This window comes from Dermacentor albipictus, chromosome 2 (genome assembly GCF_038994185.2).
Source record: "Dermacentor albipictus isolate Rhodes 1998 colony chromosome 2, USDA_Dalb.pri_finalv2, whole genome shotgun sequence".
In the NCBI taxonomy this organism is placed as follows: domain Eukaryota; kingdom Metazoa; phylum Arthropoda; class Arachnida; order Ixodida; family Ixodidae; genus Dermacentor; species Dermacentor albipictus.
The window spans coordinates 155009439-155036750 of record NC_091822.1 but is presented as its reverse complement, the minus strand read 5'-3'; the positions used below and the strand labels follow the sequence as shown (position 1 = coordinate 155036750).

The 27312-nt window shown below is 45.8% G+C and overlaps 1 protein-coding gene and 2 long non-coding RNA genes across 3 annotated transcripts in view; 2 read left to right on the top strand and 1 right to left on the bottom strand.

Annotated features, from left to right (window-relative positions):
* Window positions 1-9602, top strand: part of LOC135915462 (ATP-binding cassette sub-family C member 5-like) — a 55573-nt gene extending 45971 nt beyond the window's left edge. Inside the window, exons 24-29 of the mRNA XM_065448545.1 lie at window positions 101-290; window positions 2219-2378; window positions 2850-2928; window positions 3887-4000; window positions 5166-5330; window positions 7331-9602. Coding sequence (XP_065304617.1) covers window positions 101-290; window positions 2219-2378; window positions 2850-2928; window positions 3887-4000; window positions 5166-5330; window positions 7331-7441 — 819 coding nt within the window. The 3' untranslated portion in view covers window positions 7442-9602. The remainder of the gene's footprint in view (window positions 1-100; window positions 291-2218; window positions 2379-2849; window positions 2929-3886; window positions 4001-5165; window positions 5331-7330) is intronic.
* Window positions 9603-13655: 4053 nt separating this feature from the next.
* Window positions 13656-15862, bottom strand: LOC135915467 (uncharacterized). Its single transcript, XR_010568633.1, has 2 exons — window positions 15688-15862; window positions 13656-13910 (listed from the first exon to the last, which is right to left on the bottom strand). It is a non-coding gene; the product is annotated as an uncharacterized lncRNA (long non-coding RNA).
* Window positions 15863-16081: 219 nt separating this feature from the next.
* LOC135915466 (uncharacterized) lies at window positions 16082-26195 on the top strand. Its single transcript, XR_010568632.1, has 3 exons — window positions 16082-16505; window positions 19079-19413; window positions 24768-26195. It is a non-coding gene; the product is annotated as an uncharacterized lncRNA (long non-coding RNA).
* The last annotated feature ends 1117 nt before the right edge of the window (window positions 26196-27312 follow it).

The window sequence follows — 27312 nt, the reverse complement described above, 5'->3', positions numbered from 1 at the left end:
CTAGCCATTGCTGTCAATGCTTTGCTCCCTCTGGCAAGAGTGCTCCCAGTTTCTTTCTTCACGAGGGTGTGAACAAAACAGCCTGCCTTGTTTGGTGCAGGACCTGAGTGAGGAGGCGCCCCAGCACGTGCAGAGTTGTGGAGAGCTCAAAGGCTGGCCCAGCGAAGGGGACCTGCGCTTCGAGCAGGTGTGCCTGCGCTACCGTGACGGACTGCCCCTGGTGCTTCACAGCATCAGCTTCCACGCACGTGGGGGTAGCAAAGTGGGCATCGTCGGCCGCACTGGCGCAGGTGAGTCTCGTTCTGGTTTTTGCGTTTCCGAAAGGCGGTCCTGATTACTGCCGCAGAGAAATGGGGCGGTAGGTACCCTTGGGGCAATAACTTGCAGGGATAATACTTCCACTTTTGCGAGATTTCGGGAAACTAGCATCTGCAGGTGCCAGCATTCCTGACACAATGCTGAGCATGCTGTCTTGGCACAGTGCGAGGAACGCCGTCACCTGATGCTGATGCATCTGGTGCTAGTCACGCGAGAGGTTGCTAAGGTTACACTATCCCTGAAAGTGACGGCCCAAGAATCAATGTCCTGGAGGGAGTAGAAGCTGTTTGGCTCTTGCGGGGTTTGAAAATGGCACTTGAAACTGCCTTGAGACCTGTGCATTCTTTGCACTGTGATAAAGAGCATAGCTTCGCACAAGCCAACCATTTTAAGCAGTGCATGTTGTAGGAACAGCTGCAACGAAGCATCCTTACATGGAAGGCATTTATATTGCTCTTCTGAACTACTTGCTTAGTAGACAAATTTGACACTTTCCAACTACAGTTGCCGACCGTTTATTCGGACCTCACGGGGACTGCGGAAATGTCCGAATAAACAGGTGTCCGAAAAAGCAGATTAATAAAAAAATAAAGAAATCTTTTAGTTTCACGCACTTATTCGGGCTCGGCAGTAGGCTTGAAAAAATCGTGAAAGCGCCATTGCACGCTCTTCCATTTACGTGCAATCAGATAAGCCTGAATCTCGGAGAGGGTCGTACGGTCACTATAGGCGACTGAAGGCACAGTCACTGCTTGTACACGCTCCGAATGCAACGGCAGCGTAGCACATGGTGCGTCATTTTCCGACTCAGAGTCATTGTCTGGCAGTGCAGCAGAAACCTGATGAATGATCTTGCCGTCGTCAAGTTCTGCACATGTCAGTACAGCAGTGTAAGCACCTGTAAAACTGTCAAATGAGGCGGTGTCCGAAATCGCAATGAAACCACTGCGCAGGTCTCGGCAGAACATTTTCAGCGTCAGTAGGGAGCACATCGGAAGGTGACAAATCTTTTGCCTCCCGGCACCCGCTTGCCGGCATTCCCCAGCGCAGTCTGCATGGGCACGGTCAGCACCATTAGACACTTGACGCGACGTTTCCACGTGCCGCGTTGCATCACTGAAACCAAAGCAAACATCACCATGCCGTCACACCGACACCAGTCGCACAAACGAAAAACGTGGCCTACTCGCAGAGTCGTGCATAAAGAAACAAATCAGCTGCTGGATTGTCTCGACATGGCTTACTAAGCTGAAACCGGAACTGCTGCAGAGCCACTCTATCGAGCCAGGCAGAAACGATGATGATGAGCGGGGATTTGCAGTAGCGCCACTTCGTGGGGCAGCAAGGAGGCTCCGTTCAAAACAAAAATGGCATTCAGCAAGTCGAACCATGCACCGGTCACAGTTGGTGCATGGTGCTCTCAATCGAGTAGGCTCAAGGAGTGTCCAAAAAGTCAGACGAGAGGCTGCAAGGGGTCCAAACTTTCGGCAGTTGTGATACATTATGGTCTATGGGGAGAATGGCTGTGCCGTGAAGCAGACCGAATAATCGAACATGTCGGAATTTTCGGAGTCCGAAAAATCTGTCGGCGACTGTAGTGTGATGACTTGCACAAAATTTAATAAAAGGAAGGCCCAGCATGTATATCGTGCTGGCCATTCCTTAGTTGAAATTTTACGTTTCCCACCTAGTCTAATGTCTTGCACTAAGTTTCACATGATGGAGGGGCTTGATATGTATTGTGATAAACACGTTTCTTGTGTGGCAGGCAATTCTTTTGCAAATCGTAGGCCATTTGTGTATATCTCAGACCCTTGATCCTCTCTTACAGTTAAGTTTGTTTATTTTAGGTGCTGCTACAAGAGTTCAGTATTAAAGTGCAACGTTTGTGTCAACACAGGCAAATCATCCATTCTGGTGGCGCTGATGCGAATGAAAGAGCTGGAGTCTGGATGCATTTTGCTGGATGGCGTCGACATCAGTACTCTGGGGCTCCATGACCTGCGCTCTGCGATAGCTGTGATTCCGCAGGAGCCCGTGCTCTTTCAGGGCACTGTCAGGTGTGTTTGTGCGTGATAAATTGCACGCAGCTCTGTAATTGAACTTTTCAGGAGTACTGTTCATTACTATATAAGTGCGTGTGCGTGTGTGTGTGTGTGTGCGTGTGCGCTTGAAGATGACCTGCTGTTTAAATAGGCTAAACAGTTTGGAAAGCTTTATTGAATCTACCAGTGATTCAGTGCATTTCTTCAAAGCTGAGCTTCTTACGAAACATGCAGAATTCCAATGTACCTTCACGTTAATTTTATAGAGAGTCCACCATGCTACTTAACATTTTTTATGCACGCCATGAAATTTTTTGAGGCATAGTATCAGTGAACTTTGCTTAAGGTACACAGGTAAATGGAGTTTTGTGGAAGGCTCTAATTGTCTACTTTAAAGGTGTTTGCTTAGCACTGTAGAAGTGAAGCTGAATGAAGTAGTTGCCAGCAAGCAAATAACTTCTGCTGCATTGTGCTTACCTTGCACAGATACAACCTGGATCCTGCAAATCGGAAAACGGATGAAGAGCTCTGGGATGTCCTAGAAAGAGCACATTTAAAGGCAAAGGTATGCTTGTCCATGCTTCTTATCATGCTGCAGTAACTGATTTTTATAGTTTGGGGAGCACAAAGGCTTTTTGTTCGGAATGCAGGAAAAAAATGTGTGCTGCGCCTTTAGGCTTAGCCGTTCTGAAGTTTCTGCTCCTGTACAAGGGAAATGGGTGCTGCACAGAGTGTACAAGGCATATGCTTGCCCGTGCTTGGTGCACAGTTTACAGTGCGATCAATTCTTAAAGGGAATGCCAAATTTGTTCTTCGGGACTGGCCATAGCTCAGTTTTAATACTAAAGGCCTTGGTAATAATTTTTTGCTATTATAGGTCTATGTAATGCACCATTCAAACCTCTCTCTCTCTTTTTATTGAAGTTCACGATATGTTCACATTATCTTGGTTTGTATACTTATGTGCTTAGAGACGCTAAGTAGAAAAACAATTTGAGCTGTATTAGTAAATTATCTTCCTATGATTACAAATTATTACAAATGAGAAATTGCAAGTTATCGTTCTACCATGAGAAAGAGGCTTGGTAATCCAGAAAATAAGCAAAAATGAAAGAAGCACACCGCCACCTTGAGGTTCCTGCACCAGCCAGACGTGACATCATGGATTCTGACTGCGTCTTCTGAGGCCTTGTTAAGTTTTCGTTGGTAAAGTTCAACTGGCATCGTATTGTAAAAGAGCCAAAGGCTGAACTTAACAAGTTTGGAGAATTTTTTCACTATGGCAGAACAGCCAAAATGCGAGAAAATATGTTGAAATTCGTGATGTTACACTTCCGTACCAATGCTGAAGTTGCAGCGTGGACTTTCATTTTTTCTTCTAAACAGTATTCAACCTATTACTGTGAAATGAAGTAGTGTTTTGTTGAACGAATACTCCATCAGGTTGAATTTTTTTCTGTTTAGTGTCCCTTTAAAAGTGGTCGATATGCTGTATATGCATTGTTGGTTGTTCCATTGTGCAGATTGAAAAAGAAGACAAGCAACTTGAATGTCTCGTGGAGAAGAATGGCGACAACTTTTCCGTCGGCGAACGACAGCTTCTGTGCCTGGCCAGAGCCATGCTGCGCCACAACAAGGTGGGAAACGAGTCTTGTGCTGTCTGTAGCGAGCACAATGTTAACATGTTCTCATTGCAGCTTTTGGGAAGTTCAAGGTTGAAGCATTTTCGTTCTCTGAAGACAGCTAGATTTTGCTGTTCGTTTTTGGGGGATGTTTTTGGCTGTCACGGATTACAATTCGATGACGACTCGTGATAGTAGTAGTGACCAGGGCACAAAGCAGCACTGTGTGCCGCTGGTCCAGTTGGCCATCAAGAGTGCGAGAAGAGTACATCAATTGTGCTGTGCTTGCAAACGTCTCTTTCCTTCCTGTTTTGTGACTCAACACATCCCTCAAAATCTGCCGTGTCACTGTGGTGTTCACTGCCTGAAGTTGCAGTTACTTCAGCAGGAGAAATACCTCAATGTAATAGAGTATATACACAAACCCGATACAAAGAACCCGTACTTCAAAGAGTAGTACAGATTACGAAACAGTGTCTTGCTAGCTCTGCTTCTATGCATGCAGTCAGTATGTCTTGGTTCGGGTTGGTATGAAGTATGCATGCAAGGTGCAACTTCTTCATTAATATAACGCTGCAAAGCAAGATTACTTCACTGCTTCACAGCAAAAATAAAAAGCTATTGACAAGACAAAAACTGCAAAATAAAAATTAAAAATTTTCAATTATAGATTTTGCTTAAATGATGTGCCTGACAACATTGAGATTCCACTATGGTTCAGAGTAACATGTTCAAAGGAAGTAAGACTAACTGTGTGTATTTGAGTAGGTTTGGGGGGTGGGGGTGGTGTTTTTAATGCTAGTCATCACAGCAGCTGCAAAAGTAGCACGTCATGCACGCCAAATTCTGGGGCAAGTGTCATGTTGCACATGTGGAGAAGAACACACACACCTGCAAGCACAGCAGGTTGTAGGCAATTTCGTATTGCATGATCTTGAAACAGATGAGTCACTGGCAAGAGAAACATTGTGCCTAAATCGGCACATTTTTCTTTCTTTTCCTTTTTGAAAGCATGATAACGTGTTCCATCATTTTAGGGTCAGGAACTAAAATTTTCTCAACATGACAACAGTTGCCGCTGTCGCTGCTTGTTTGTGTTTTGTTCGTAGACATTATTTTCATTGCAGTGTAATGATTTTGCGTGCTTCTCAAGCTATGTTATTTTTTGCTTTGCTTTCAGATTTTAGTCTTGGACGAAGCCACAGCATCGGTGGATGCCGAGACAGACCGGTTGATCCAACAAACGGTGCAGGAGACCTTTGCAGACTGCACTGTTTTGACCATAGCACATAGGCTGCACTCGGTTCTTAGCTGCGATATGGTTATTGTGCTGGACGCAGGACAGGTGGGTGGCTCACTCTGTACCATGCATGGGCTGCATGAGATTCTCAAACATTGCAGCTTTGATACAAACTCTTAGTATACTAAAAAAAAAAAAAAGCATTTTTGAGGCTTGTACGAGGTGTAGCTTAGAAAGTTTATTCCTGGAGAAGTGTAACTTCGACAAAGTGAACTTTTGATATTAAGAATTATTAGATATAACGAAGTATGTGTGAAATTTTGTTGGCTGTGCTTTGCCTCAGTGAGTGTGCTACTGTTTAATTTAAAACAAAGACATACAGGGCCTATACACTCTAATAAGAGCTTACACCTTTTTGGGGCGTATATTTGCCCCCAAACAATAATTGTCATCAGTCTTGGTTGCATTTACATACTCAAAAACTCTGCACTTGCCTGTCGGGAATGTTGGTAACATGCATGCTGCTCGTGATTTGGAAGGAAGCGTGGAGAGACGAAGAGCGGGCGTAGCCTCTCTCTGCTCTCGTCACTGTTTCCTAGTTATACAGTCGAACCCACTTATAATGATACCAATTTTAACAATATATTGGTTATAACATTGAAAAGCTGCTGCACCGTAAACTTTTCTATGTTTTCTATGGGGAAATAACCTGCTTACTACAGTGCCCCAATGCCGCATTACCGGTTGTAATGATGAAGTCTGGCTGCTGGGTGCCCGTGCCGAAAAGTAGTTAAATGCAAAATCCTTGAAAAGAAAGAAAGAAAACGAGGAATTCAAGCTGCTGAATTCAAGCTGCTGCTACCTCGACTGCTGCTACGCGCTCATTTTCCAGCCTTCTCCGAGCGCCTCTCTCTCGCCACCTTTCTACCCCTCCGAACGGAAATGGGCTGTGCCCATAGCTCTATGCCATACCACCCTCTGAAACACGAGTGGACCCCGCCAACTGCTCTGCTCCCAGTTTGCTCACTGGCCCCTCATTCAGCTCAGTTCTGCAAACAGCTTAATCGCTCGCATTCGTCTGCGTCAAAATCATTCCTGGCCACGTGGTTTCTCAGCCTCATTTGACTTGCCGCTAAAACGGAAGATGGCTGATCCTCCTGCTGATCATCGGTAGTGCACGACTTTGCCGCTGAAAAGAAAGCGCACGACTATAGATTTGGGTTTTAAGTGCTTCTAACTGATGAGGTGATTGTCCCGAACGTGCTTGCATAGGATAGCGACGGTGACGACGGCAGCGATGATGCAGTAGGGCAGGCTGCCTCAACGTTGTCCTCACAGGAGGTCCGGCAGATAATTCAGTCCCTCTGGTGCTTCATTTTTGCGAGGAACCTTCCGCTGCACTACGTGGAGCACCTGGATGGCTTGGAAAAGGATGTCTGCAAGCTTTGCGTAAAGCATGCAAGGCTGACGGACATAGGGTTCTCTTGTGCAAGCAAGTGAGAAGTATGTGACAAGATGCTTGTGGCAATCTCATTTCAGCATTTCTTCTGGATTTCTCAAGGTGACGGGCTACCGCGGTAACCTTCTCGCATGTTTTAAAAGGCCCCTTTTGGGGCCACCAAAGTGATGCCTCGGTGGAGCTCGCATCGCTTGCCACCCATGACCCTCTTTGCAGTTGTTATAGCAGTGCCATTCTCTAATGCCAACAGCTGCGGATTGTTACACGCAATTGGAGCGCCCAGGAAGCAGTTAAACGAGTGAATGCAATCAGCAGCCGGATGGAGTAAGGTGGTGGGGAGGGGCACTGGCCTCCTCGCCATTATATTTTTCTCACAACAGCTCCGCCACCCCACTATTTTGATTTTTTTCAAGCAACCCAGTTAAAACCAAAAAATTTTCGTGTGACTTGAATATTGTTGTAAGTGGGTTTGACTGTAATTGCTCAGTAGGGGATCCATCAATCAATGAAGGATGTTTATGATACAACACTCACTGCACTGCTGATACAGTAAAATTTTACTTTGGTACTACTTTTACCTAGTTCTTTGGCTATTTGGCTGTCTGTGTGATGAGCAGGTCATCTGATATTTCCTGTTCCCTTCCAGGTTGTTGAAATGGGCAGCCCTTTCACCCTTTCAAACGACACCAGCTCAATATTTTCAGCAATGCTGAGGGCATCTGGCATCCAGGGGCCGTCGAGTGAAATGCGCCGCTGACTGTGCGCAGCTTAGCTGCAGCCTACTGCTGGTGGACACATTGGTTCCTATGTGTAGATGGGACCCCGTCATCATCGCACGGGTGTTCTAATTGTAGGATCTAATTTTTACATTTTTATTTACTTTTTTTGTCCCTGCTCGCGATATACATCTGATTTTTTTGAACTTGCAAACTATTACGAATCTCCTTCATTAGCTGTGTGTTAGCGTCCATAAATCCACATCGGCATGCCTTTTCTGTTGGTGAAAATTTCTGCCTTTGTGCCACGGATTCTTTCGTGAAGATATTTTGGAATTGCATTTCTTCAGGGTAAGCACAGTCTACTTTCTTTAGGTGCTGAATCAAGGTTTGTGGGAGTGTTGTTGGTATGTTTACTAAATTCATCATTTTCAGGGTGCAGTGGCACCCTAGAGCTATTGCTTTAATGTATTGTGTGTGTGACTGGGCAAATACCTTGCAAAATTGGGATAGCCCTTCTGCATTTTGGAGAAAAACTGGAAAGCAAAATTTTCCATGCAATAGATAAAAGATTGCCTCAAAACATAGGACCACTATGAAACTGAGGACCTCATTGGTATTCAGTACAACAGAGCCTTACAAAATCATTAGTTCCAGAGGAAGAAAGGCACTTTATTCTATTCAACAAAAATCTTATTGATAAAATATCTTCTAGACTTTCATATACTAGAACTGACCTGTATGTAATCATTGGCAGCATACTAATTTGGTGTTGCCTTAAATAAGAGCAGACTGTACTGTATGTCTTCATTACTATGCACCTATGTTACCGATATCTTAAGATATCGGTAACATAGGTACATAGTAATAGTAACGTAGAATCTAGCAATTGCTAGATTCTTGTTGTTATACAATGCCAGGAGACTTCCGAGCATGTGTACTATGTACCTATGTTACTAGTAGCTTGCTAGATTCTTGTTATACAATGCTAGGAGACTTCCAGCATTGATGTCCAGCACCGTATTTTCTTGCCCAAAACTCGTAAGCATTAGATGTTCAAAATTGTCTGATATTCGATATTCTATTCAATATTTAGCATTGTTTTCTTGCTTCAATTCTAAATCTACTATTCAGTGTTCGCACACCCCTACTTTTCATACTTCATCAGTGGTCCGAGTGGCGCTCCGCATATGTTATCACCAGGATTATCACCTGCATTATCGCCACTCTAAGTGGTGGATGTGAAAGGAATAGAATTGAGTGAAAGGAATCGGTACATTATACCAGTTCTGGTGTTAGTTTATGGTGTAGACGCATGCATCGAGACTTATTTGCCAGCCTGTTCATACAGTCTGGTGTCACACCGTGTGATGTTCTTCAGCGGTCACTTAGCACTTCTTTCAGCTATGGTCGTGCTCATAATGTGTTCTTGAATGCAATTGTTTGCACAGTGCACAACTACCATTGACACCTCAATGCCTTTTCGTCCTGACAAAGCCAGTCTGCTGCTTGTATTTTGCCTTATTCCTTTTGCAAGGCCACTGACACTTGGACTGCTGAAGGTGCCCTGCAAGGTTGTGCCTTATTAGGTCATTTTGCCTGGCCACAGAAACCAAAGGTCATTTTAATGTGTCACAATGCACCGGGCGGCCAGGAAATGCAGATTTTAAACACACAACGAGCCTTGTACGTGTGTGCCTTCATGACTTATACGAGTACACCGGTGATTTTTAACCAACATAAACTTTGCATATATACCATTTTGATGGTTTGCGTAAAGAAAGTGATTCGTCAATCTCATTCCTCATTTTGTTCAACATTTACAGAACTGGTATTCATATTTAGTAGCCTGTATATTGTTTGGTCAAATGGAGTCTCATTTGTATGACAAGTTCATATGTAGGCCGGTGAATATTCGATGATACTTTTCTATCAGTATTAATCTACCTTTTATCGTGAAAGCATTTCATCATACTATCAAAAGAGACTGCAGCAGTCAAAGCTGTGCTTATTTCCTCATTTTGTGATAGCATTACGAGTGAAATATATTTTTAGTGAAACACATTCTATTTATTCAGCTTACATATCATTGTATACAAAAGTTCTTTGCGTGCTGTTTCATGTTGAAATATTTTCATGTTAAAAATATGTTCATGTTTCTCGGTGCCTCTCAGAATAATAAAGGCTCGTTGGACTTCAAAACTGTTGCTCCCAGAGCTGTTGTCAATGGAGTGTGCATGTTTATTCTAAGTTTTGTGTAGTGGCCATATGCCTGTAGGTCCTGTGTAGTTATCATGTATCATGTTCCTGAATAATTTGTGTAACATGCATGGTTAAAGCAGTGCTCGCAGTTGCATATTTATCTGAAAGTATCATTTTTAAAGGTGTTCCAAGACTTCAGCCAACCTAATTTCAACCAATTTAGTGATTTTCTCTTTTGGTCATGAGCATTAATGAGAATTCGAACCAGGCAAGGAAAAGCTTGCTTGCACAAGTTTTAAGGAGCTTAATTTATTTGCTCGAGTAAAATTAGATTAAATTAAAAGTTGCATTGCCTTGCTATCTGCATGAAACTTAAATTCTTTTGTTAGCTGTAAGCCTAACTGAAGTGAAGGAATAGGGGGGTAACCTATTCCTTCACCTTTAACTTCCTCCTTGGAGACTGCACTGATCAGCTTAGACCCGCAAGAGCAGCGCCGGTTGATCTGGTGGGCATGCAGGGTGGAGTGAGCCAATGGGGCCCTGAACTAAGGGCTCCACTCTATGAGGAAGTCGCCCCACTTCATTAGAAATAAATGTTTTCTCCCTCTCTCTCTCACTCAAGTGCTGTAGTTAATGGCATGTTTCTTTACACAGTTGCTGCTCTCGTCGCTACACTCGAAATCCTGCCTGCTCCTTCACTTTTTGTCAAAGTGAAGAAAGGCATTTGAAGTGAAAATAGGCTACTTCAAAAAAGCTTTGCTGCAAAAAAGTACTTCAATGCATTCAGCAAAAGAGGAGTTATTGGCAATCAAATCAAATCAGCCCGTGCTGTGCTCCCATTCCTTCTTCAAACGCTAGAGATCACTCTGGGCATCCTTGCTCTAGACTTGTCCAAGGCTTTTGATAACATCTCGCACCAGTTCGTGCTAGACGCCATCTCGGTCCTGGGCCCACGATTCCATGCGTACCCTGGCTCCTTCCTCATGGATCGCAAGGCTACTGTCAAAATAGGGCAAATCAAATCCAAGGAATTTACATGGGGAGCAAGAGGCACCCCACAAGGGGCGGTCATCTCTCCCCTACTGTTTAACATCGCCATGAAGGGCCTCTCAGACAGACTGGCCACAGTAAGAGGAACGGGTCACATCCTCTATGCGGATGATATTACCGTGTGGTGCATGGGAGGGTCTGATGTTGCAGTTGAGAGTGCACTCCATGAGGCGCTTGACATCACAGAACACTTCCTACTAGACACGGGCCTGAATCTGTCACCAACCAAGTCCGAACTTCTATTGTATAGGCCCACGCGATGGGGGGTTAGGTACTCCACACCCTTAGATCAAGTTCCCATAGCCCTCTATACGAGGGGTGAACAACAAATCCACAGAGTGGATACCATCAGGTTCCTCGGACTTGCTAGAATCTCGCGGGGGCAACTCGCAGGCTATAGCCCACATTACCTCCAAGACGGAGAATATGCTTCGGCTTATCCTCAGGGTCTCGAACCGCAGGGAGGGGTTTATGCGAGAGAGCCACGGTAACTATGTAGCCTCTGCGTTGCGCTGGTCTAAACGGGATGAGGCCAAAATGGACGCCTTCATGTGCAAAAGCATCAAGCGCGTGCTGGGTTTATCGCCAGCACCGTGCGTCTCATGGAACTAGGCATGCACAACACTCTGTCAGAGGTGATCGAGGCCCAACAAGTGGCCCAAATAATATGACTCTCATCATCGCGAGCGGGGAGACGCATTCTCGAATCCGTTGGGTGCGGTCACCAGGAAATCACGGAGCGCAACATGACCCTATCACCCATGGTCTGAGATACGTTCAAGGTAGATCCCATGACACGTAACGGCCACCCTAAATACAATGTAGGGCGGCGGGTAGCCTGGGCTCGTTCCCTGTTAAAGGTGGCTGTGGCCACTTCAACTCTTGCATATTTAGTTGACGCCGCTCAGTACGGCCGCTCTGATCACTATGCCATAGTTTCGGTTGACTCCAATGGCACTCCTATTAACTCAGCATCCGTGTGGAAGGTTTTGCAACAGCAACAGTAGCCGAGTAGGTTGCTATAGCTATAGCACTGAAGCACCCTCTACGTCCCAATATCTTTACAGACTCGAGGTCTGCAGCCCGAGCGTTCACCTCTGGCTTGATCTCAAAGGAGGCGGCGGCCATTCTTGGCAGCAAGGGGGCTGCTGGTTTTCACATCATGAAATGGTTCCCGGCCCATATCGGAATCAATGTGCACTCTGAGGTTGTTAACACCAATGAGTTGGCCCATGACTGTGCGTGAGGTCTTGCACACCGCGGCAGTTACGGTGGACTAACGGGCGGCGACTTAGGACTGTACAGGGATTCACTTCTCACCTTCCATGAAATCTAGGCACATTATCAACTTGCTCAGCGGGCCTTTCCGCTACCACATCCTAAACCTACTAGACCACAATCGGCTTTTCACATGCTCCAAACAGAGTCATTCCCCTCCAAGGGCCGATTCAGGCACTTCGCGCCTAATAAAGAGCCCCACTGTCCAGACTGTGGGGAGGTGTACTGCTCCTTATCTCATATGCTCTGGCAATGCTCTGCGTTACACAACTTATCGCTTACTACTCTGATTGGGAGGCAGCTCTTAAGAGCGGCAACCTCTTGGAGCAACTACGGGTTGTCCAGACGGCCTGCAACAGGGCAGAGGACCACGATCTTCCGACCTCGACATGACTGCAGCCTGTGACGGCTACGGGGACTCCATGAAAAGGGAGGTACCTAACGCGGTTCCTCGGGACCTTCACTAAAGTTTTTTGTCTGTCTGTCTGCCTTGCACTGCGAAGGCTATGGCACAGTGGGGCGTGCCCACAACGCTCCGCCTTCTAAATGTCACCATGGTGTGCAGTTATTTCATTGTGGGTGTTAACGTAGACGCCATGAGTTCCGATTATGATGCCTATGACGTGCTAAGCGTAAGCCAAATGTGGTTGTCTTCAGCGAGCCGCAGTGCTTAGCCAGTGAACTTGTGGCAACCGCGGTTGGTGTATATGCTCCTAGCTGTGTTATCTATGCTCTGTAGTCTACTGTAGCTACCAATAGCAGCCGCGTATGGGTATCCACTTTATTAAGAAATAAAATGTCCAGAAGAGAGCGAGGAGCAGGCTTCTGTTTGAAAAAAGAGCATTTGAGAGAAAGATGACTTCGCGCTCCGTTTACAAGCTCCACGCACAGCGTATAAGACAGCAAAACTTGGTGGAGGTGTTCACAGCAGCGTATGATACCTGCAGAATATGTTATTTCATCAAGCCCGAGGGGTGATTTTCGGTCGCGGGTTGCGTAGATTGATGGTTGGATGGATAAATGAAAAAGTGCACAGCAAGTCAGCATACTCACTCGTGAGTACACTCACTCTTACTCATTTTGAATTCGTGAATATAATTGAGTGAGTAATGAAGGGTGTAGGTGGATGTGAGTATGAACATGAGTGAGCGCCAGTAAGCCAGCAGATGTATGAATGCGAGTACCTGTGAGCAGACATGGGCACCCTCGTCAGGGTGCCCATGTCTGCGCTCACGTCAGCCCTCACGAGGGCCTTCCTCATTCTCATCTGCCCTCACTCTCACGTGGTTAGGTGAGGGAGGGCAAGTTGCACCATTTGGAGAGTATAGTATTTGTCCCACAAGCACAATCGTCACCTGCCTTGCATTGCCTTTCTTGAAAACGCTGCGCTCGCTATACTTTCCTATCAAGAATGCTATGTCACGCTGATGACGCACATGCCGTTCATGACTTGGATGTAGGCTCTTAGCGTTAAAGATAGGAAGTGTGGACAAGGTAGATGACGATTATCGTTGTGGGACAAGATGCGCCCACAAAGGTGCAAACTTTTTTAAGGGTGCGAGTGCGGTGACGATGTGAGGTTAAATGAGGAAAATGCGTTTCATGTTGTCAGAGAACAGAAAAGTCATTCGGATTGTATGCGTGGTGGGTTTGAAGTCTAAAGTTTTGAGAACACCCATGCAGCAGCAGATGCCGTGGCCGCTGTGGAGAGCTAACATGCAGGCAAAAACAACACTTGCACTTTACCATCCCCACGAGGGAGAAATCGCCATGGAGTCTGTACATGACAACGGTGGTGGCAACACTGTGCTCTTTGAAGCCCGTGCAGGAGCGCTGAGAACACTCGTATACGGCCAATGCTTCGGTTTCACCCGAGACGGACAGTGGCGGCATGTAGGATGTGGGCAACACACCTAAACGGTCGAACATCTGGTCCTCCACCGCAGGCAACTTTCACCATCCCCGCAAGAGGACACCAGCCTGCATACAGCAGGCACTTGGATTCACTACGGACAGTGGACGCTGCACAACTGCTAAGTCCATAACAAAGGACAGACTACAACAGTGGTGGAAAGTGACGTAAATCCAGATGGCGAAACGGGGAACTGCTGTGCTAGTGTGAGTAGTTTTATTGTTATCTTTTTTTTCCCCTCATAGGAGGCGAACGTTGTGTCTGCCTGATAAAAATGCATCTTCGCCTGAACGGCAAAGCATTGATTGCGATAGCAAATTAGCACACAACCATAGAAAGTAAGGATAGTACTATTATCGGCTGTATGAATGTGTAAATATTCGCTTACTAATTAAAAAAAATTCACACTTCTGCCCAAAAGGCAAAAGACCGATTGCAATAGCAAATTAGTAGATAGCTGCACGAAGTAAAGATAGTAGTTTTATTGGCCATATAAATTTGTAAACATTCACTTGCTAACTAAATTAACAATTATAGAATGCGTAAATGTGACTCAACAAGGACGTAGAAAGAAACAGACACATGGAGGCAGCGTTGTCTTTGTGTGTCTCCTTCTTTGTACGTCCTTGTTCAGTCGTGCTTGCACATTCTATCATGGGTTCAAACCAACTAGCCCGTCAACATGTTTTAACTAAATTAACCAGTACGGTGTCGCGTGCGGACAGGTAAACATGAACACGCATTGCTCGATAACAGTGGAAACTGTGAGTGAAAATTTTGGAGGTAGGAATCGCGGCAGCAGCCATGAGCCAATTGGTCTCTGTGCATCTGTCGCTTCAAAACGTGTGAAACGTCGAACGCACAGCGCGTACGAAGCTGTCTGCACTACGTGCACTCTGCAAACGTCGCAGATCGCTTTGAAGATGGGGCCCACGTGGGCGCGCACTTTAACCACATCGCAGACCGCTTTTAAGACACGGGCGTCGGCAACGCGTCCCTACGGCGTCCGTCAAAGATGTCTACTACAGCGTCCGCGATTCGCGGTGCCAACGCCGTAGTAGACGCCGCCTTTGTCTCCACTGTACGGAGCGACCAGCGAGGAGGACATCGAGGCACCGTAGCAGCCGCATATGGCAGCCGCCGGAGAAGAACGCGCCACAGGAGATGGCACGCATCCGGAACGCGTTCCACGTTAGCGCTAGCGCACACTAGATCGAACCGCGTTCGCCGGCTCACCCTCGCGCGCTTTCACTTGTACGGAACCTCACGCCGACGCCGACAACAGAAATGCGCCTGGAGTGTCCATATAATTGCTACCGCAATGATAAGCATGGTGCCAGCACGCACAACACACATGAACACATCACACTCGATGAACTCGCTGGCGTGAGGAAACGCGGCAGCAGCAGCGAGCGAAGTGACATTCGTGCTGTCCATTGCTTCAACGCAAACCGAGCGTCGAGGACACACAGCACGCACGAAGCTACGAGCCGCCGACATAGCTAGACTCTGCCGCCGATGCAGATCGCTCTCGAGACTGCCAGCGACCGCGCGCAGCCACCACGTATTTACGTGCGCAGTTGCAGCCGGAGCCTTGCTGCCTCGCACATACAGCGTAGGGCGCGCGGCGACGGTGTTATCGCTCTTTGTCATTATACGCAACCACACGGCGACGCCGACGGCAGAAATGCGCGTGAAGTGTCCATATATAGTTGCTATTGTAATAAACCATATAAAACGGTGAACCCACAGATCACCATCACAGCGCGCTCCTCCGTACCTATAGTGTGTACTAGACAATGGTACACTATAGTACTTTCCCTAGAGCGCAATTCTCTTCCCCACCTCCAGGCGCCTTCCTACTCCGACGTGCGCTTCCCTCGCGGCGACGCACATAATGCCGCCAACCGGCGAGATGTACGCTCGGGCGTGAAAAGCAAGGAACAGAGTGCTTTACCCCGTCCTACATTATTCTAGTACACTATACTCCGTTCCATACATAGCAGTGAACGCTGTGGAGGCTAGAGAGACTTCTTGCAGTGGCTTCTTTCGCACTGGAATATAGTTCGATGTTTTTTGGCCGCAATTTATTGTGTGCAACTGTTTTTTATTGTAATCCAATGAAACAAGTTTTAATCCTTGGAAAGAAACACACGCTGTGGTATACGGCTGCTAATGCGTTGTTTTAGATCATTTTTATTTTTGTTGATCTTTTCGGGTTTTCTTTGCAACCCTTCACGAGGACCCACACGTGCATGCTCGCACGAGCGAACGCTGGTTGGCGCGAAGCGAGGATGGAACGCGCGGAGTGCTAACTTTTCTTGACCAAACTTCTCGCGTAGCTTCCACAACGTTGATATGCATGGAACGGAGTATCGGCATTTATTCTGTATGGTATCGGCCCGCAGCCGTTCCAAGCTTAGGCTATGGTTAGGCTTAGGTGGCGGCCTGCGGGAGCGGTTGGGAGGACGGGCGCCGAGCGTCAGCGCTCACCAGCGTCTTCGGTAGGAAAGGCCAGAGAAAGTACTTTGCAGCAGAACAGCAAGCTGAAGCGCAAGCAGCAACTGCAGTGTTCAACAGTGGACATTATATGTACAACGGTGGACAATATATATGTGCGACTCAGACGCCCGGTGTGTTAACTACGGTGACGGCGGCGACAAGTGAGTACGAGTACCTATAAAAACTCTTGGATCGTTTTTTTCTCTGCGGCGACAAATGTTTTGGTGGAACGATACCTTATATTCACTAGCCATGTTTTGGTGGAACGATACCTATTTATTCACTATCCAAAAGGGGTGGCCCGGTGAGAGTTTCATGGAAAATATCTCGCAAACAAATTCGGCACTAATTACTATAGAATCCTCAATCAGATAACGAACGGCGTCGCCAATCCATATGTCTGAAGCAAGCTACAGCCTCGCTGCGAATAGATAAGCAACGTAGAAAGCGAACCAAGCGTTCGGTGGCACCGAGAGCGTTCTCACGTAGGAGCCGCGCAAGATGGCGGTTCGTTGGCGCGTTGGCGCGGCGTCTGGGTCAAGATGGCCGTGTTCACCCTCCTGGCTACGGGAGGCCGTACCCAAGATGGCTGCGCGTGCTCTCGCACCTGCCCGAGGCGTCAGCGTAACGACGTTCGAACCAGAGACAATCGGCCGGGAATTGTGACATACGAAAATCCTTAAAGTTCTTCGAATCCAAGGGACCTATGTTATCGTTGTAATAGTCTTGTATACATAGCATCTTCAAAGAAACTGGCCGGCCAGGAACAAGACTTGCAACAGATGTATGGGTGGATAAGGCTTAACCCTTTAACTCTGGCGGCGACGCATGCCACCTAGCCGTGCCGAGTAATATATTTTGTACGTAGTGGAGGGTGAAATTTAGCTCTTGCCTTGATTTTAGCCATCAGTTAGATAACCTCCATTTGGTTATTTCCCCCGCTTAGTCTATTTTTCCTCCACTGACCCTAAACCCCAATGCTTGAAAATGTCCGCCCCATTGCTTTGAACTGTATAGGTTTAAGCCTTTTACAGAAAAGTTTCAGGTGTTAACCATTTCCTCTCCACGCGCACTGCATAATGTTTCAATCCCTTGGTACTTGATTCGGTTTGTGTTAGTCTGCAATGCTCCCGTCCTGGCTTCAAACAACAAAGAGCTTCCTCTAGAATTATCGTAGATATTTTCTTTGGCAATTTCCTGCTTCAAAGTTCTGTATGTTCCCAGTGCTGATTTTGTCTGCGTCAGTTTTCCACAGAACCCTCTCTGTTAACCTTTTTCTTAACTGATGTTTCTTGGTTTGCCTCTCAGCTGTTGACCAAATATTTGCTTGCCAGTTTTCTGGTTTGCTTCCTCCATTTTGTGTCGACATTCTTAATTTTGACGTAATAGTTCTGCAGAAACCCGCAAGGTGGAGAGAAGTAAATAACGAAGGGAAAATCAGACATCCAACCGTTCGTAGCAAATGCTACTAAGGAAACCCATACAGGTTCCTAGAAAGAAAAGCCTCGCAGTTGAAGTCCCGGACCAGGACGAATGGGCGGATGTGATTTTCCCTTCATTATTTATCAACATTCCTCATGTGTGAGTAACTGAAAGCTTTCCTTGACCACCGCTTTCCCACCATTTCTCTCAATTGCTCCTCGAATTCGATCTTGCTGCTAGCTTCCCTGCCCTCGAATAATGTCCATCCCATGTCACCCTTTAACCCCTAATTTGGTGTATACCCATATGTGCTTGCAGAGCAAGCCTACCTACGCCTTGTTGCTTATTTCCAACATTGCTCAAACCTCTGATCTTATGCACAGGACTGCATTGCCGAAGGTTAGACTAGGGACCATCACCGCTTTCTGAATCCGTCTCACCACTTCGTATCTCTTGTAATTCCACAGGGCCCTATTTTTCATCACAGCAGCATTCCTGCTACTTTTAGTCATTACATATTTTTATGTTCCAGTCAGCACTCAGCCCCATTGTTTATCCACACGCCAAGATATTTATACTTATCCACTGCCCCCAGCTCAACTTACTGGATCCTATGCCCAGATTGTCATTAAAGATCATGACTGCCATTATTTTGTTACAAAACTATAAACAACCCATCTCCCTTGTTATCACAGATGTATATCAATCCCTGCAAATCTTCCTTGTCTGCCATAAGTACAATGTCATCTGCATAGATCAGACCTGGTTGTGACTTCAATCTATTCTTTTTGCTTGAATAAAGGAAGGTTGAAGCCAAGTCCACTATAATTTGGCAACTTCTGCCACATCCAGAACCACCTGGCTTCAGTTTGCCGAAAGACAAAAAGGCGCATCGCCAGTTCAGAAAGTTACTCCTGTGCCAGCAGAATCCATCCAAACTGCATCGGTTCTCTCCATGAATACTTCCAAGCACACGGAACTTCGACGTTCCAGTGGTCGTTGGTCACGACATATACATGCAGCTTCGAATGGATAAGGCAGGTACTATGTCACTCAGGACGAAGGACTAAACGAATTCATTGACCAGAAATATCAACTTATGAAAACTTCAGTTCAGTTTCAGAACTTCTCCAAATGGCGCATCGAGATACCTCTTTCAAACGGATGTTGGACACAAGGAAAAACAAGCCAACATCACATTCCACGCAGTATTTTATTATTGGGTCTCGACGCTATCCAACTACTTAAACTTTACATGGGACATCTTTAACATGTCAACTGGAGATGCATTTATCTTCACAACTTCCTGCAGGTGTACCTCTGGTGTATGGACATTTCTTCGATGGCGAGTTTGGGTTCATTAAGGATTGCATCCACCGGACCAAGTGGCGGCAGGGCATGGTGCTGGTGTCCGCCAAGCTGCGGCAGCTACCCCTGGCTCTTCGGCAGCCGGTCACCGAGCTACGCCGACTCAAGGATGACGATGTCATTGAGTGGGTGTCAGTATCCGAATGCGTATCACCACTTGTGGTGACCTGCAAAAAGAATGGCACCATCCAGCTCTGTGTCGTCCTTCGGGAACCAAACAAGGCCATCATCAACGGTTATCTACTACCCTACGTGAAGAACTGCTCCACATGTTAAATGGTGCGTTATATTTTTCTGCTCTGGACTCAATGCCCGCATATCATCAACTTCCTTTAGAAGAATATAGTAGAGAATACTTTCATCATACATGAGGGTTTTTTTTAGATCCAGAAGAGGCTGCATTGGTCTGGCTTCAGCGTCGGCTGTTTTTTTTTTTAAATTGGTGTCATATCTTACAGGGACGTACCAATATAGTCGGTTATGTGAATGGTATACTTAAATGGGGAAGTTACAAGTCTGAGCACGATGCGAACCTAAAGTCTTAGCCTGCAAATCGTAGAGTGGAATGAAGTTAAATCAGAAATGTGTGTTTGCAGTTAGGGAATACATGTTTTTGGGACATAAGATCTCAGCAGAAGGCATATCTCCTATGGAGAGCAAAGTCAATGCAATGCTGAATGTTCCTCCTCTGACAAACTTAAAAGCTCTCCAGTCCTTTCTTGGACTTGCAGGCTACTGCGCCAAATTTCTGCATCACTGCGCATATCTTGACTAACCGCTTAGAAACATCCTTAGACAAGAGCAAAAGTTCTCATAATCTGAGGAAGCGCAATGCAGTTTTGAACAAGTGAAAGCTTGCCTTGCATGCAACTCTGTGAAAAAAAATGTTCAACCCTTCACTGCCTGCAATTGTAACGACGGATACCTCTGATGTAGGGTTGGGTGAAATGCTGCAATAGCCATATGGCTGTTACAGCAACTATAGCATTTGCGTCAAAAACTAACTGCTGCTGAAAGAAAATTACTTAGTTGGGGAGCGAGAACCTCTAGTGTGCTTACTCACATGTGAGAAATGGCATTTATGTCTACCTGTGGGGAGGACGTTTTACTCTGAACACATCTCCAAGCAGTATTCGCTTTATTAGCAGCTGCAGGTGATTCAGGTAGGGGACCTCTCTGCATGTTTAGATGGTCGGCTCAGCTGCTGTATTACAACTTCCACATAGAGCATTGCAAAGATTCAGAAAACTGTGTAGCTGATGTATCATCCAGACTTCCAGTGATGCTGCCGCTGCACCGATTGGACCAAGAGGCGAGACGTGTACTTTGCTACATCCTCCTACATTTCAGCAAAATATGAGAAATGTCTGCCCACACTGCTCCAGAAGGGTTGCTAGGGCTTTCAGAAATGAAACTAAGTCCTCAAGCACCGTTTTCTCGCACCATCGAAAACGGCATGGTGCAGACCAGTGGCTGCATTAGCACCGGGCCAAACCTCTCCAATTGGTAAGCACAGATCGTGTCACTGGTTTTTTTTTTATCGGCTGTTTACTTTCAATACCTTCTGCCCCACCACTGTCTCATTGCGGAGGAAACACACAACTCCATTACTGCCAGTGCAGTGGCCCGAAGGGCCACGGCAGTTGTTGGGCATGGACATTGTCGCTCCATTGAGTACAGCTCCAAACAAAACTTATGTCATCACCTAGATGTCTAGCTTTCTAAATGGCCTGGGCTGCAATTCTTTAGCTGTGCCTTTTCCCAATGCATGACGTCAAGACACGGTCTTGCACATGTCGTTTGCAGCACTTCGGGTGGTGTCCGGGTGCCTTCTGCAGTGTTTCCATTTGCTCGCTGATCATGATCATGATGAAAGCTTCGCTGAGCAGTGTCCTTCTAACATGGATTTATGATGTTGACACCAAATAACAGTATTTTTCTTGCATGTAAAATGCAATCACTTTCATAGCAAAGTACTAAGGGAATGGTAATGTGAAGTATCATATACAATTTTGCATGTTGAATTTGCAGACATTCTTTTTTTTATGAAAAACTTAGACAGGCAGAGCGCATATATGCGTTGGATAACCAGTAGATCCCTTCAACGTTACATAGCTTGCGATAGCCAAGCGGCAAATTTTGTCGACTGCAGTTCAGGCATGCACAGCAGAAAGCCGCCGACATATCCTTTAGTAAATACGGCTCGAGCCACCAATACCCCAAGCATGCACAAAGGAAACGAGTGTGCACAGCAACCAAGTGAGCCAGAACAAGCAGCATCCTGGCCGTGTCATCGCTTGCGGGAGGGCGCCACTCCAATTTCTCACCGCTAATAGAAGCTCTACCGAGTCTTTGGGCTCTTACAGGATTATGCCCCGTGCTACAACTGGTACTTCACTAGCCATCTTACTTCACGGCCGACAACCGCGATCAAAGTTAGACATCAGTAAGCCTAAGTTATCTTCTTTGCAGAATACTTCTCGTACAGAAGTCTGACAAAAGGTAAATCAGAAGATGCAGCAGGTTAAGCTGTATGTGGATGAGCATAGAGGGGCCAAGCCGACTCAGATCAAAGCAGGCGATACAGTGAAAGTACAGCTTCATAAGAGGCAATCATTCAAATACAGTAAGCTGCTAACAGTTAGGCAAAAGGTTAGTCCTACATTTTGCTAAGTGATGTAAATAAAAGGAATGCATTAAAGCAAATGTAGATTCCAAATTCGATTTCATCCTGCGACAGATAGCTACGAGCTGGTACCAAATAGAGGTTACTTACCAGGCTACACAATCTTTCAACACGGAGCAGGGAAATGATGGATGTAGGATATCACACTCTGCTACTAGTGGTTGCAATTCTCGACTATACTGCCGATGTGGAGGCAAGTCGACCACAGAAGATGCAAAAGCCTTCGGCCTGACCTCAAGACTGTGACAATATAGACTGATGCCTGATGCAGCCTGCATTGTCCTCTGGGATTCTACTGCTTTGAGGCCTCGCTGTGCTGCTGTAAAGGACCATGTGTGTTGTGTGCAGTGTGAATATTTAATTGCCGACTTACAGTTTGATTCTTACATTTCTGTTTTCCTTCAATATATGCGATGGCACTGGCATTTCATTACCTGTTGTATTCTTGGCATGCTGATGAGTTTGCAGAACATTTTCGTACAGTTTTGTATCATTCATGTTTTATTTTGTTACACTTGTATCGTTCTTATGTATAGGTGCGGCCACTGTTAGCAGGAACACGGAAGTCCGTTGAAGTGCTCTGTGGAGTGCTAGCACTGGTGCCTCGTGTTGTGTCGGCAGACGACTCACCATAACAGATGACTAGCCAAGCTTTTTGCCAGTTGCTTTGATTGCATGCGCTGGTGGTGGGACATTTCAGGCAGCAATGCCACAGGCTCGGTGATTCCGCTCGCGGTGGCCACGCCTGTACATGGTTCATTCATTTTGCATAATGTTACGAAGTTCTGTGTGAAAAATGCAAGCTCTGCACCGCCTGATGCTGTGCATTACTAGTGAACAGTGAAATAGTTAAAGTGACTCTCAGCTTGTCTGCAGCATTATTAATATTGTACATTACGCTTCATGCTTGAAAGATTGCAGCGCATAATTGTGTTAATACAGGTTTGAAATGTCTTGAGAAGTTATTGCTTAATAGTGGGAAGTGTACTATGTATGCTTACTGTGTACAACTGAACTACATAATCCTCTATTACTCCTACAGAAGTAACTCCCTGTTACATGCTGTAGCAGGGGGCGGCAGAAAGTTAGGTCGACGGATGAGATTAAGAAGTTTGCAGGGAGAAGATGGCCACAATTAGCACATGGCCGGGGTAGTTGGAGAAGTATGCGAGAGGTCTTTGCCCTGCAGTGGGCGCAACCAGGCTGATGATGATGATGACATGCTGTACACTATAAGGAAAGTGTGCATTTTGCACTGTATAGTTCTTTGGGACCGTTGATATTCTGAGCTAGATCTAGTGGCACAAATAGCTATGTCTACAGGAAATTTGTATAAGGAAGTAATAATTCTCCCAGGGGGAGACCATGTAGTGTCATGTGGCCCCTGGCTTCATTAGTAGCGCTCACACATCATGGGGCTGCGACCTCATGCCTGTGAGTTTGCATGAATTCATTAGGCTGCCTTGGGCAACAGCTACGTAAAATTTTCACTTGCTCACATATTATCACTTTAAACAACTTTGATGCATAGCTATGTTCTTTAACGTACAGCACATGTTTTTTTTACTTGCTTGTTATGTATGTTATCAATTGTGCGCCCCCTTTGTGGGCTCCACCAGACTTGAACTAGGGGGTGTGCGTGCTTCAAAATGTGCATAGGAAATCTGTGAAGAACGCCCATCCTCCATGTAGGGAGCACAGAAGCTGCTGATTACACTACGAGAGGTTTCGTATGCTCTATCAATGCAACTGTTGCCCCAACGCATGCCAGCAACTTCCACGCTTGCAAAATTGATTGTGTCACCCCCCCCCCCCTACTCGATCAACAAACTCAACTAACCCATTCACTTGGTCACTTGCGGTGAATGGGTTAGTCCTAGCTATATTCAGATTGTCTTTTAGCTGGCACCGGAAACAGGAGCCGGCAGGTAATATGAACCATGGATTAAGCCACAAGATGACGAATGTGTCGCATAATGCTAGCAGACAATGACTAATACCCCTGCCGCACGCACGCTTTGAAAGAATGTTCAAACGAAGATGTTTGAAGTCTACAAGCCCCATTGACTCCCTTCTGCGAGCTTATACAAAGGAGCCAATTGCGTTCAGAATTGTAATCCTCGTTGAGCTTGATCGTGATGAAAAGTGCCAGTATTGACACCGATATGGGCAACCAGGGCTGAAACATTGCATGCTAACAGCAATGTCGTAACACGTGGGGTGGAGGAAATAGCTTTCAGTAGGACATGCTGTGGTTTCACATTAGAAAATTCACTGCTCCACTTGAGGCACATGTGTCAAACTCCAGGCCTGACTAGACACCATGCGTACTAAGATGGAGCACACAAGCTCCTCGTAATGGGCATGGCCAAAGACAGAGCTTGGCTGGCCGTATCGGGCTAAAGCAAAGTGCTAGCCTTCCCAGTGCTTGTTCTCTATGTCTTATTAATGCGATTTGAGCCAGTCAGTGACATATTTAAGAAGTGCCATGCTGGCTTGCACAAGCCAGAGATGGAGTTTAGACTTTTGCAAAAGTCCTACCGACAAATTAGTGGCATATTTCAGAGTGGTGTATAACATATCAATTTTGTGTGCTTTAGATGTTGTAATAAGCGAAGCTTACTGAATTGCGATATTATTATTTATTACTAAGTTAAAAAGATAGAACATTGCACTTAATGTTTTCTCATTTGCAATTTTCAGCAATTCTCGCTAAAAAATTACCTAAATATAAAAGCTGCTTCCTACAGTCACTGGTTTTTAATTTTTAGATGCAACAGACCTCATCAAAATCTGTACTGTGGTTGCGAAGGAAAATTACTTTTCCATTCCCATGGAGGTATTCCGTGTAGCCATTCCCATGTAGCTAGATCATCTTCTTAGCCCCCGTTAAGGACATTTACTGAAAATAAATTTATTCCATTCATTCTTTTTTTCTTATTTTCAGGCAAGGAGGGCAAGTCTTATTGCAGCCTCCCAGAAACCTTCCTCATGGGTATGGCTGAAGACGACTTAAGGTGAGCGCTTTCCAAGGCTGTATTAGGCTTCAGTGCGAAAGGCAGACCGGCACCATCTCCTGTGGACGTACCCTGGGTGACAAGCCATCTGTCGATGTCGATGGTATTTTTACAATATCTAGGAAACTGAGCTTCACAATTACGTGCAGTAATATTTTTGATGCTAAATAGCAAACGCATAAAAAAAAGGTAACTTGAGTGTGTGACCGTGCTTATCTGATAGGGGACCTTGATCCTTCACAGTGTAATGCAGAGCGGCAAGTTGGTGACCGTAGGGGTTGCCGAACAAGTCTCGAAGCTTTTGCTTAAGCGAATCCCAACTGGTCAGCTCAGCTTCGTGCGTCCGATACCAAACTCAAGGTGTACCACCGAGGTAAAAGACGACGTTGGCGAGCATGATAGTTGGGTCCCACCGGTTATTGCGGCTGACGTGTTCGTAAAGGCTGATCCAGTCCTCGACGTCTTCCCCATCTTTTGCCGAGAATACGCCAGGATCACGGGGAGCGGAAAGGGTGATGTAGGTCGTCGAAGTGGCAGCAGGTGTTGGAGCCGGTGGAGTCGGGTTGGCGTCGCCGGGAGCCATGAAGGTAGGCTCGACGTACCGTCCACTGCGAAGCTCCGTGACGAGGTACAGGGAACGTCCACCTCCACCAAATATGTTACGTAGGAAGACGCAGATGACAAGCTATGTACAAATATATTTACAAGGAAAATACGCTGCGCTTGGCCAAGAGGCAACAGCCCGCGCTAGCTTCTAAATCGTCGTCGTCGTCTTCACACTGCTGGCCTTTCGTGATCGCACATATTGTGCCGTAGCACTATCGATTTACAGTGTACTGTGTAGAGGCTTGTTTTTCCAGGTTTATGAAGAACCTTTCATCTTTACCTTTGTGCATGTCATGCTGTTTGGAGTACATCTGCCTATGTGAGGCAGACTTTTTTTTTTTGCCTGGGATTGCTTCCGCTGACATGCGACTAATTACTATGTTACTGCGCTTGCACAAAATTTCTGGTTCTCTGTGAAACTCTCAGCTATGAAAGACAGGGGACTGGAAACTATGTCGTGCACATTGACGAGGCAGTGGTGGGACATCTGCAGCAAGTCCGTCAAATTGCACCAAGAGCGTACCAAAAACATATATTGCAGTTTTGTAAACTGCATCTGTTGCAGCATCTAAAGCAGACAGTCACGCTGAAATGTGACCGTTATCAGGTTAGCGCACTCACGCAATATGTGCCTCGGACTGTTGATGATCGTCGTTAGCACTTTGGTAGTGAGAAGCAGTGCTATTGATTTCGAATGCTATAATGTATTGCTGAACTGGTGGGAGTACTACCGACTGTGACGGAACGTACAATGACTCGTGTATAGTTAATGGGCGACTATAACAGTACAATTGTTGCATTGCTTCTTGGGCTTAAGTTTGTCCAACAGCTGGTAAAAGCGGGTTGTGGGGTTTGCTTTTTCACGTGGATCTGTGCTAAGACTGAGTACTTCCTTTGAATGGTTGCCGAAGCGTCTTGCTTTGTCATTTTGCCCATTCCTTGCCTTACCCTGTCCACATCGGGATCGGTGATGTAAGGATCAACGATGTAGTATGGTGCACAAAGGTTGTCATCTCTTCTTTTTTTCCACAAGTGATCACTGCATGCAATCACTTTGGTGCACTTCACTGATCATACAATCCACCTTTCAAAGAGCTTAAAAAAATGCTGTTAGGTTTGAGACAAGTCTACACAAATCCAACAGGTGTCCACCACAAAAACTCAACTCAATAACATAAGCACAAGCATACCGGCCAACTCTCCCAATTTGGCTGAGAGATTGGATTGGGTAAACTTTAATATTAAAATTACTGCAGGGAGACTCCCGAATTCCGACCACTCCTCCCGATTGTATCGGCACAAGCATGAATCTTTCGAAAAGTTGTCCCCAAGCTCACTGCAAAAAAATGGAAAATGTGTCACGCAGCACAGCTACAACGTAATTGCAATCATATTTATTTATTTATACAATACTGCGGACAAGAAGTCCAAGCAGGGTGAGCAAAAAACAAGGATGATATACACAGAAGAATAAGATGAAACAAGTGAGTAACACGTTTTCACACAATTTGTTTGGTCGTAAGGTAGACGATTAAGAAAAATTTTAACTTGATTACAATACAACTATAATAGTACACGAAATAACAAGATTTACACAAATTATGTACAGCTCACGGGCACTGGGGGTATGCTTCAGTTAGTTTATTCCTGTCATCTATTGTTTGCGGAAAAAAAGAGTGCCGAAAAGTGTCAGTCTTGCGAAAATAGGTGTTAGAGAATGAGGGTAGTGGTGCCGAGTGGGTCTGCTTGTCAAGGGGGATACGTATGTAGCGGTGCTAAGGCAATCCTATGATTGATTAAGTTTGAAAGAAACTCTAGCTGACTTTTCTTTCTTCGAATTTGTAGTAGTTGAATGCCGTTATCGGTTAG